Raw genomic sequence first — 12,352 nt, 5'->3', positions numbered from 1 at the left:
TTAATAAGATGACCAAACACTTACATTTTAAGTGCATTAAAAGGAGGGAAGTTAGGTAAAGCTGGTGAGGGGTTTATGAAGGAAATTCCTGAGCTTTTGGTCTAGATGGCTAGGGCAACAGAATCAAAGTAAAAAGCTTTTTGAAGATTGTGGAACTAAAGTTTATTAGAGATTGGAAGGAGCAAGGTCACTGAGAGATTTGAAAGCTAGGAAGAAAAATCGAGCATCCGCTTAATCAGGAGCCAGTGTAGCTCAGTGAGCACATGAGCCGAGGGTTGGAGAGGTGTGGCAGCGTATGGCATTTGTTAAGTTAGTAAACAAGAACCTAGCCTTTTAATAACCTTGTGTTTATGGAGAGTAGAATCAGCCTGGCCAGCCAGACATGCTTTATAAAAGCAAAGCCTGGAGGTGGACAAGCGCAGAGAATCTGAAGCAGGCATAAAAACAGGCAGCTTTGTCATTAGCAATACCTGACTGACAGCTCACTTCAGGTTAATAAAAAAACAAGTTTGAACAGTCTGGTTTAGCACCAGAACAGCTGTCGGGAAGAAGGAGATGGAGTCGGTCAATGGGGAGTGATGTTTGTAATGGGGATCAAAAACAACAACTTCAGTCACCCAATATTTCATGGGTGGAAATTTTTATTCACCTAGAAATGCAGTCTGATAATTTAGGGACAATAGAGAGGATCAAGAAAGGTGGTAATGAGTTAAATCTGAACATTTTGTCAGCATCTGTGTGAAAGGTGAGAGTCATTTTACATAAAGTCATTGCAGAATGAGAAGTTGAAAAGAGCTGATAAAAATAGATCCTAGGAACATTGGAGGAAAAGCTGCAAGTTTGGGAACAGAAGCCACTGAATGGGGTAGGTCATGTGGGCTCTCGATTCTGCTTCACCATTCAATTAAATTATAACTGATCTGATTATCATCTCAAATCTGCATTGCTGTCCCCCCATTCACCTTTCAATCCTTTAAGAAGAATCAACCCGCCTCTGCCTTAAAATATTCAAGGTCTCTGCTTCCATGACGTTTTCACAAAGGAAGAGAGTTCCAAAGACTCACGACTTGCAGATTTTAAAACACTATCTAATCTCTATTTTAAATGAGTGGCCTCTAATGTTTAAACAGAGATTCCTAGCTGAAAATTTGCCCAAAAGGGGGAACCTCCTCTTCACATTTGCCCTGTCAAGGCCCTTTCAGGACTTTGTATTTCAATCAAGTCACTTTTATGTTCTAGACTCCAACAGATACAATCCCTAGCCTGTCCAACCTTTCCTCAAACAACATGCCCATTCCAGGTGTTAGTCTAGCAAACCTTCTCTGAATTGCCTCCAGTGTATTTACATCCTAAACTGGAAGAAGCTGATATGATTGGCTCTGTCACATATTGATGAGGGTAGACAAGCAGGAGGCTGGAAGAACACAGCAAGCCAGGCAGCATCAGGAGGTGGAGAAGTTGACGTTTCGGGTATAACCTTTCTTCATGATTATATCCGAAACATAGAAACATCTTTCAGTTCCTGCTTGTCTATTTTGGATTCCAGTGTCTGCAGGTCTATCAAAGATTGTTGAAAGCTGAGAAGGTTGTGCAGGGATAATCTGCCTTAATCACAGTCACATAAGGATGCCAAATATGACTTTGATAGAGTTGTTTCAGTACTATGGCAGAGACAGAAACAGAAACCTAACTGGAGAGTTCAAACATGGAATTTCAGCAAAGATGTGCATAAAATTGGGATAGAATCATTCAAAATCTTTGGAGAGGAAAGAGAGGTCAGAGGGAGCAACAATTTGCAAGGAGGGAAAGGTGAATGGAAACAGATTTGAGAAGAATGAAAACTTGTTCCTTGAGCAAGAGGAAGGAGTTACTCACTTTATGTGGCAACACAGGTTTCAGGCTTCTGCTGTAGTACTGGAAGGTGTCCCCATTTTTATGTACTTGAACTCTCTCTCCATCATACTTGATCTCTGCATACATTCCATTTGGGCATTTCTTCATGGCATATTCAATTGATTTGCAAGCTTCTGCCTGAAGTGCGAAAACAACATTAGACTTTTTCTCCCCCCAATTTGCAGGGAAATTTAAAAAAAATAATTTACAGTCACAATATGAAGTACCTTCTCATAGGACAGTTTTTTCAAAATTAAGCATTTTGATCAGGTTTATTTTACACAATGCAATAGGTTAATCATGTTCTCATCACAAAGAGCAACATGTACCCCAGGTAACCTTGTTTAGGTTTAGTCACCTGCTGTGAGGTTACAGTTCAGGCCCTAATTTTCCTTGAGAAAGAGATGATGAGCCACGGCAGTTCAAAGTTAACCACATTATTAAAGGCTATATGTAGCTTGGACCCTGCAAAGAGTGTAGACTATCTTCCCTAAAGAACATCAGTAAACCATTTGGATTATTTTGAGAACTTGTGAGTAACATGGCTACATTGACAGGTACTAGTTGATTTTCCTCTGAATTAGTTCTTTAAGTTAAATCGCGTACCCATAATATCTCTCAACTTCTGATACCAACACAACCCAATATAAAATTCAACTTGACTATCTCTCATCTGGATTAGTGCGTTCTGGCATGAAAGCAAAAGTTTAAGCCCACAACTTACTCCACTTACCACAGCCTGGTGTTTAATTTAGAATGTCTGTGCGTGCCTTTAATTGTATTTAATACTGGTTTGAACGAATTACTGTTCATATAGAATGGTCAGTTTGGAGATGGAAAGAAAGTGAACCCTTACCAGCATAGGCTGCACGGGGGTTAGAAGGTTGGCCTTGATGCTAAGAATCTTCTTCAAACCTGGCACTTGTTCAGATTCCTGTTGATTCTGGAGGACGCGGTTAACCACATCTTGCAAATTACGTGAGGCTTTGAATGCATCATAAGCATTGGGGTCAAGGGCATCCAGCCTAAGTGAAATCAGTGGGAAAAGGTACATACATTCTAGTTAGCAACTTAAAAGAATGGCCAGTGAAATTCATGCATTTCATGAACATACCAATCAGGGAGAGCTAGTTATATGAAAATTGATGACATTTGGAAAAACGGCCCACGAATAAATTAGATTGAAACAATGCAATACAGTTTTGAACACTTCTCTTAAGTACAATCCAGAATTTACTGAACAGTTACAGAAAATAAGGTCCTGGAAAAATAGGTGAGGCCACAATTAAGGCATTGGCTCAAACCATAGTAGCAATAGAACCTGGTTCCCAGGTAGGTGAGAAGTTTGGGGCTGTGAACAAGATGGAGAGAAGCCATGAGATTTCTAAACGTTGTTGTCATTTTTAGAAGGGGCAGATAGGATGACAATTGGTTACCGATGACCTGTAGAAAAAGGAAACATAAAAACTGTAAATTGGCCAAAAGAAGCAGAATGAAACATGGCTAAACAGCCAATGCCAGCCACGAACTGAAGGGAATTAACAGTTTGAATAGTGTCCAGGCATTTTCCAATGACTAAAGATGGCAAAAACAATGCACTTAGGAAATAGTATTGCAATACAGCTGGGAAAACGGAAAGCATCAATGTGTCAAAGCAATACCATACTGGTGGATGAAAATGGTGTTGCAAGAACGGAATGCCAATTGTTTAGTAATAAAGAAAACACATTGCTAAATTGCTTTAGCAAGATTAAAAAGTACGATTTTTCAAAGTTCAAGGGAATGGATGTTTCAAAGCCATTTACAAAAAGCAACAAGATAACATGAACATCTGTTAACAAAGCTAAAATCCAGATGCCTGACAGCAACCAGTATGTGATTAGGCACTACAGGAAGTGTATATAAAGCTTGTGAAGAAATCCATTTAATATGATGGGAACTTGAAGTATAGAATATATTAAAATCTTTTCGACATTAGGACACAACAAAAAACTTCTAACATCTCTTGCCGAAATTGAAAATGAATCCCTGGAGGAACAAAGTTCTCTGTTTAGCACAGCAATTACCAAGGTCAAACTCCTCATAACTACACCGATACCAGCCAGTTAGTAGCATTATTTTCCACATTCTCATATAATCAATTCGAGATTAGCGTAGCATCTTCGCAGCACAATTACATAGATACAGCTTGAAATCGATCAACTATATGGTCTCTCAGTTCAGGAATGGTATACTGAAGGGAAATGACAATTCAAATAAAAAAGATGCACAATTAAATGAAAAGATACATTAAAATGCAACTTTAAACATACAGCTACAGAACTAATTTTTTTAAAAACTCTCCTTTTCCAATTAAAAATTAATAGCTACTTACACATGTTTTGCTCCAGAATTCATTCTTAGATCGTGCTTGATCAACCTTATAATGCATTTCAGATCATTGGCTGTACATCTGCAAGGCATAACACAGCACACATCAGTTTTACTCACAAGGACATAAGAACTAAAAGCAGGAGTACGAGCCAGGTCCACTGCTCAGCAGGATTATGGCTGAACTTCAATCACAATCTCACTTTCTCGCCCAAGTCTTCATACTTCTTGGTTCTCTTAAGAGGTCAAAAGTATTCCACTCAGCAAATAAGTATCCATAGCTCTCTAGGATAGATACAAAATACAGAATCTGAATCCTCAGTGAAATAACTTCTCCTCAGATGTAAATGGTCGATTAAATTCTCTACAGTGTGGAATAAGGCCCTTCGGCTGAACAAGTCCACACCAACCCTCCAAAGAGTAACCAAACCTGTTTCCCTCTGAATAATGCACCTAACACTGTAGGTAATTTAGAGCTGAAAATGTGTTGCTGGAAAGGCGCAGCAGGTCAGGCAGCATCTAAGGAGCAGGAGAATTGACGTTTCAGGCATGACCCCTTCTTCAGGAATGAGGAGAGTGTGCCAAGCAGGCTAAGATAAAAGGTAGGGAGGAGGGACTTGAGGGAGGGGTGTTGGGAATGCGATAGGTGGAAGGAGGTTAAGGTGAGGGTGATAGGCCGGAGTGGGGGTGGGGGTGGGGCGGAGAGGTCAGGAAGAAGATTGCAGGTTAGGAAGGTGGTGCTGAGTTCGAGGGTTGGGACTGAGACAAGGTGGGGGGAGGGGAAATGAGGAAACTGGAGAAATCTGAGTTCATCCCTTGTGGTTAGAGGGTTCCTCTGGGACACCCGGACCAACCAACCCAACCACCCCGTGGTTCAACACTTCAACTCACCCTCCCACTCCGCCAAGGACATGCAGGTCTCTGGGCTCCTCCATCGCCAGATCATAGCAACACGACGGCTGGAGGAAGAGCGCCTCATCTTCTGCCTAGGAACCCTCTAACCACAAGGGATGAACTCAGATTTCTCCAGTCTCCTCATTTCCCCTCCCCCCACCTTGTCTCAGTCCCAACCCTCGGACTCAGCACCACCTTCCTAACCTGCAATCTTCTTCCTGACCTCTCCGCCCTATCACCCTCACCTTAACCTCCTTCCACTTATCGCATTCCCAAAGCCCCTCTCCCAACTCCCTCCTCCCTACCTTTTATCTTAGCCTGCTTGGCACACTCTCCTCATTCCTGAAGAAGGGCTCATGCCCGAAACGTCGATTCTCCTGCTCCTTGGATGCTGCCTGACCTGCTGCGCCTTTCCAGCAACGCATTTTCACCTCTGATCTCCAGCATCTGCAGTCCTCACTTTCTCCTATAGGTAATTTAGCATGGCCAATTCACCTGACATGCACACCTTTGGAGTGTGAAAGGAAACCGGAACACCCAGAGAAAACCCACGCAGTCACAGGGAGAATATGCAGAATCCACACAGTCACCTGAGGCTAGGACCTGGGTCCCTGGCACTACAAGGCTGCCATGATAACCACTGAGCCACTGTGCGCCTTGAGGCATCATGACTTTGTTAGAGACTCTTTGGTGAGATCAGTGTCACAGCATTTCATGTGTCAAGCCCTCTTAGAATCTTGCATATTTTAATGCAATAACTTCTCAGTCATCAAAAGTCAAGAGAAGACAAGCTCATTCAACTTAATCTTCCCTCTCATCCCAGGGATCAATGTAGTGAACTTTCATTGTACCCAACGTAAGGCCAGCAAATTCTTCCCAATGATCAACATACGGGAGTGGTCTGATCTGGTCTGACCAAAACTCTGAAATTACAGAAATGATTCTTTACTCCTGCACATTAGCCCTCATTAAAAAAGACTACTTTTACTTTTCAGACTAAAAGAAAGATACAGTTTTAAATTGAGGAAATTGTAGAAGACTATCTTGCAGTTTTAGAGTAAAAAGTGAGGTCTGCAGACGCTGGAGATCAGAGCTGAAAATGCGTTGCTGGTTAAAGCGCAGCAGGTCAGGCAGCATCCAAGGAACAGGAAATTCGATGTTTCATCAGGAATGATGAAGTTTTAACTTGCAATTTTAACAAGTTACTGTGAGGTGTGTGCCTGTGTCGTGTGTCCAGTTTTGCTGAGAGATGTACTTTGACTGGTTTTTCAATTGACCAGTTGTTGTGGCCTCAGGAGGGCCCAGTAATGCAGTCATCACTTGAATGGCTCCTCAGTCAGTGACTGCAGCTGTATATGTAGACAGCCTGCAAAGAAAAAGCACCTCAATCTCTCTCTCTCACTCGTTCTCTCCTTCTCCACCCTCACCCACCTCCTTTAAAGGAGAAATAACAGAAAATCTCTCAGTAGCTGTCCGCACAAACCATTTTCCAGTAAACTGCTTCCTTCAGGGACACTGAAAGGAGCAAATTCGCAACCAGTGAATGAAAGAGAGCATCAGTGCAAATAAACCCATCCCATCAGCAAACAATTGGAAGTAATCAAAAGAAAACAACTCATTGACATCTATGATCTAAACTGGTGCCAGAACAGTGCTCCCCTGATTTTTCTCTCCCTCCCCCATAATACTCATGTCATGCTTTGTCTCTATTTCTACACATACAGACTTCCTTTACAAGGGGTAGAATTTAAGTTTATTAGCTAACAATTCATGTTTCTTTTTGCTAATGGTTAAAACGAGTTTGATTACAATAAATTGTTATTGATGTCTTAATGATAAAACCTGGTGTATATTTTATAGTGATTGTAATGAGATCAGCCAGGTGGATATCATAGAAAATGCATTCCTTGATTGAGTTTGTTAACTTGGTCCAATCAAGGATCCCCGGCTGACAGACAAAACCAGAGAATTGACTGTATTTTGATTTAATCCTGCCCTGCCCTCACTTTTTTTTTGAACAGGCCCTTTGTTGAGAAGGGCACTGCTGGTCACTGGCCACTCTAGTGTTTCCTTTCTTGCTAGTGGTAATATAAATGAAGTTTTACACACTTGTTGTTCTTCACTGTGTCCTACACCTGCTCGTGCTCTCTCTCTCTCTCTCACACACACACACACACACACACACACACACACACACAAAATGGGTGCTGGGGAAAAATAAGCATTACTGGTGTTAGGTGGGCGTGTGGGGGAAAATAAGATTAAACTGGAGTGTCGGTTATCAAAAAAAAGGAAAAACAAAAGAAATAAATATATAAACAGAAGTGTCAACTCTATTTTGATTTAATCCCTGCCCTCCCCTTCACTTTGTTTTTTGAAGGCGCAGCATTGCCCTTTGTTAAGAAGGGCACTGCTGGTCACTGGCCACTCCGGTGTTTCCTTTCTTCTTGGCAGCAGAATATAAATAAAGATTTACACGCTTGTTGTTTTTCATTGTGTCCTACACCTGCGAAAAAAAACAGGAGTGTCTGAACGGTGGGGTTTGGATTCTGGCTTTGCCACCCCTTCCCCTTGTAAATGGCTGTTCATGTTAACTGTTTGATTGTAATTTGTACTGGTTAATAAAATTTACAAAATAAGCAGAGTGTCAGTCATTCTATTCCTTCTGAGAGCTGGCTCTGAGAAAGTCGGACCAGTGTTAACTGCTATACACATGCGAGTAAACCGTGGCTTGGTAATAGGATACTGACCTCTAGGGAGTTATTTCACAATTTCTTTATTCTGAATAAAACAATTAGATTAAATTGGGCAATCTGGTTGTTTAATCAATTTTTCATTTTTTGGCAACTCTGAGAATAGTACTGCTTGATTTCCAATGTGCTACTCCAGTGTATGATGGCACATTCTTGTAATAAAATGCAAACATGTGATTTACCTTCAAGTGTTTCCATGCTAACTTTGTTATACATACAAGGAAATCAGAATCCTGCCAATCATGAACATCCAACTTTTTCCTAGTCTTCCTAAAGTCAATTACTGTAATTCCTCTCATCTTGTCATCCACCCACCTATAACCCTTTGCATACTTCCTACATTCCTACCTTTCTTTGTAACATCAGCACATTTGGTTGTTTTGTTCTGTCTCCTTGTTTAAGTCATTAACATGGTTTGTAAGTTACAGAGGCCCAAGCCCAGATTCTTGCAGTGTTCAGGAATAGCAGTGTTGCAATCTTCTTCCTGCTCATTTTCTGTCATTTAACAATTCTTAATCATTCTAAAGTGTCATCCTTACCACACAAGATATTGCGTAACAAACTTTCACATGATCCCTTGCATTTGCAACATATCCACATTTGAAAATGATTGCACTACCCTGGTTCCAAGCTTCTCCATGTTTTGACAAAACTCTTTCTGACAGTATCATCACTATTGTGAGGCATAAAAATTAACAGTTTCTTCTCTTCCACTGTATAGGTTGCATCTCCCTAATCTGCAGCCTTGGGACCAGGCCTTTGCTGGACCAATCATCTGCCAGACCACAGGAGATTGTGTGTCAGAATCAGTGTGGGTATTTTTAATACAATTCAGTTCCTCTGCTCCCACCTCACTTGACAGTATTTAAATGGTAGGAATTCTGCTTGCTGCACTTTAAACTGCTCTTACATTGGTTAAATGTCTGGAAATGTTCCTTGCTGCACAGTAAAATGCTGAATATACTGCAGGTGCCAGACCACAGAGGCTACCAGACCATTGTATGCTGGATCAGGGAGGTACAGGCTGTATTTCTCACCTCTACCCATTGGTGATTCTATTTCCTGATCATTAAGTCAAGATTCTTCCTCATTATTGTCCTCATGTTATGTTTCATCAAGGTTTCTCTATACCTGCCTTGGCACCAAGTACTCAGAAATATTTAGTCACCATAAATCACATCTCTGTATTGGCAATTAGACTGAACACATTTATCACTTCTTTATCCATTAATTTGTCTATATCATTACAAAAACTTTATGCTTGCAAATTAAGTGTCTTGAATTTTAATCCGGCACCCAGTTTGACCAGATCACAGATCTTCAACTCTTTATTTTGCCCTGTCAAACTCTGCTTATTACTACATTGGTCTATTAACTGTACTTTTATCTGAAGAAAATCATTCAGTTTTTTTAAAATGCTCCCTCACTAATCTGAACACATACCCCCACTCATTTGTTTAAAGCCCTGCCTACAGCCCTGACCCTTCAAAGAGTAACCCACCCAGACCCATTCACCTACCCTATTACTTTACATTTACCCCTGACTAATGCACCTAACCTACACATCCCTGAACACTACGGGCAACTTAGCATGGCCAATTCACATCTTTGTGATCGAGAGAGGAAAACGGAGCACGTAGAGACACGGGGAGAATGTGCAAACTCCACACAGACAGTCGCCCGAGGCTGGAATCGAACCCAGGATCCTGGTGCCATGTCACAACAGTGCTAACCACGGAGCCACAATGCCATGGTTTTTTGGCAGTCTTGATAACTGGAAAAAAGTTTTTTTTTAATATTGTGACCCATGGAGTCATTGGATTAGAGCAAGGATGCACTTTTCCAGCCTCAATCAGAAAGTCATGCAACATCACTTTAGGGAGACCCATGTCACCATTTCAGAGCGAAATATCTACTCTCCGTACATACTGATCAGTGATTATTTAACAAAGTCAATCATTACAGGAACAGTTAGCAGTTCAGTACTAAACAAACCTCTTGAAGATAATAACTGCAGCATGATTGAATTTATTTTAAGCCAGGAGAGAACAAAGAATTTTTAAACAATATAATTTGACATGGAGGTGGAAGAAATTGACAATCACAAGGGAGTTATTACAATTGAAACGTCAATGGACAGGTGGGGGAAATTATTTAAGAAGCTACTGTCAAGAAGTGGAGGTTGAACCACTCCCACCCCAAGGAATAAACCTGACACACCCAAATAGGAGTACCTCATTTATAATCTGTTACAAGGAGTGTGAAAAGTAGTGGAACCTGCCTTTCAGCAGCTTCTAATGGTTAAATAAAGTAAATCCCTGACACTCACTTTAAAATCAACAAGTGATAATTTATCTATTTAACTCTAACAGTCAACAAATTAACTAAATTATTAACAAATAGAATCATTTCTTTCTCACTACTAACTATTCTGAAATAGAGCAAGATTCTAATGGTATACATTCCAATAAATAAAAATCCCACTTATATTAAAACAACAAACAGAATTTAGTCTCTCAAATTACAGCCAGGTTACGTCTTCCGGAATGTTCCGTGCATTCTCGATCTGATCCTCCTGTCAGGAATGTCTTCTTCATCGCTTCTTCTGTCTTTTCTTCTTCTTTCCATCATTGGTCCCGTTGTAAACAGATGGTGCTTTTTCAGAGAGCTGTTATCTCTCACTGATGGCAGTTCACTATGGTGATTTTCCAATTGCTCCCTTCTTTTATACCCTTGATGACATATCAATAGTTTTACAATTGGATTGGTCTTAGGTTGTCAAAACCATCAGATTTAAATTTGGTAGATTTTTGGTATCTAAGGGGCTGGGTCAAAAAGCCTATTATCTTGGCATGCTAACTGTACGGCTTTTCGATACAAATATTTCCAATTCGAGTGCTCTCTGTGCACCTACAAACCTCCACACTGCTTTTCACAGACACCCATTTTAAACCTCTATAAACCGAGAAAGCACAACCTTTTAAAGGGACCAAGCAGTGCTTTTCTCCCCTAGCATTTTACAAAAACCAAAGTCTAACATCCTGCCTCCCAATCCACACTTATTTTATCCCACTTCGCAATACCACTGAGTAGAAAAAGAAATCGACAACCTCCACTTTCCCAACTACTCAAAAAATGTGATTATGGCTCCTTCAAGTGACTGAACAAATATAAAAATAGAAAGGGAAAATCCATGCAAGGGCAATGACATGAAACCTGACAGCCTCACTGACAGTTTCAGTGGTAGCTAATTAGATTACACTGCTCATACCAATGAACTTCAATACCCTACAAATTGCCTACCAATGTAACAGGTTCACAGCAGACACCGTCGCCCTGCACTCATCCCTGGAACATCTGGACAAGGTCACTTATGTCAGACTCCTGCTCATTGACTACAGCTCTGCCTTCAACACCACTGTCCCCTCCAGAGTGATCTCAAAACTAGAAGTCCTTGGTCTTGGCTCTGCCCTCTGCATCTGGATCCTCAGCTTTCTGACCCACAGACTGCAATCAGTGAAGATAGACAACTGAATCTTCTCTACAATAACACTCAACACTGCAGTCACCCAAGGATGTGTCCTCAGCCCCCTACTGTATTCCCTGTACACCCACAACTATTGTCAAATTCTGAATGAACATCATCTACAAGTTCGCTGATGCCACCACCATAGGAGGACGGACATCTAAGAATGAGGAGTCAAAATACAGAAGGGTGATAGAAGTCTTGGTGATGTGTTTCAATGAGAACACCCTCTCTCTCTCTCAACATTGGCAAAACTAAAGAACTGATCATGGACTACAGAAAGAAAGGAGGAGAACATGCCCCGATCTACATCAACAGAACTGAGGTTGAGAAGGTAGAGCTCAAGCTCCTCGGAGTGACGATACCCGATAACCTGCCCTAGATTTCCCATGTAGATGCGACAGTCAAGAGTTACAACAACACCTCCCTTCTTCAGGCGGCGCAGGAAATTTGGCATGTCCATCAGAACCTTAACCAACTTCTACAGATGCACCATTGAAAACTTACTGACCGAATGAATAACAGCCAGTTATGGCAACTGCTCTGCCCAGGACCATAAGAAACTACAGAAGATTGTGGGTACAGCCCAGACCATCACAGAAGCAAACCTTCTATCAATGGACTCCATTTACACTGCTCATTGCCGCAGAAAGGTTGCTAGTATCATCAAAGAAGAACCCTGGTAATGATCTCCTACAACTTGTTCTGTCAGGCAATTGAACACATGCACCGACAGGTTCTGGAATAGCTTCTTCCCAGCCGTTATTAGACTGATGGATGGACTCTCAAGCCTCAAATAATGCTGATCTTGCTAACATTGATCCTGCCTCATGCACGCCCTGTACAACGTAAGCTATATGCCTCAAAGTTTTTTTTAACAACCTTTGACTGTACATCCCTGCTTACTGTGATCTAC

The 12,352-nt window shown here is 41.2% G+C and overlaps 1 protein-coding gene across 2 annotated transcripts in view; it reads right to left on the bottom strand.

Moving 5' to 3' along the window:
* lig3 (ligase III, DNA, ATP-dependent) overlaps positions 1–12,352 on the bottom strand; it is a 69,228-nt gene that overhangs the window by 39,871 nt on the left and 17,005 nt on the right. For both annotated transcript variants that reach the window (XM_060847876.1, XM_060847877.1), the window contains exons 7-9: positions 4,268–4,345; positions 2,750–2,918; positions 1,876–2,031 (exon numbers count right to left, since the gene is read on the bottom strand). In XM_060847876.1, the coding sequence (XP_060703859.1) occupies positions 1,876–2,031; positions 2,750–2,918; positions 4,268–4,345 (403 nt within the window). The remainder of the gene's footprint in view (positions 1–1,875; positions 2,032–2,749; positions 2,919–4,267; positions 4,346–12,352) is intronic.

Source organism: Hemiscyllium ocellatum, chromosome 31 (assembly GCF_020745735.1).
Source record: "Hemiscyllium ocellatum isolate sHemOce1 chromosome 31, sHemOce1.pat.X.cur, whole genome shotgun sequence".
NCBI classification, from domain to species: Eukaryota; Metazoa; Chordata; class Chondrichthyes; order Orectolobiformes; family Hemiscylliidae; genus Hemiscyllium; species Hemiscyllium ocellatum.
The sequence above is the reverse complement of the archived record's forward strand: the minus strand, read 5'-3'. Positions and strand labels throughout refer to the sequence as shown.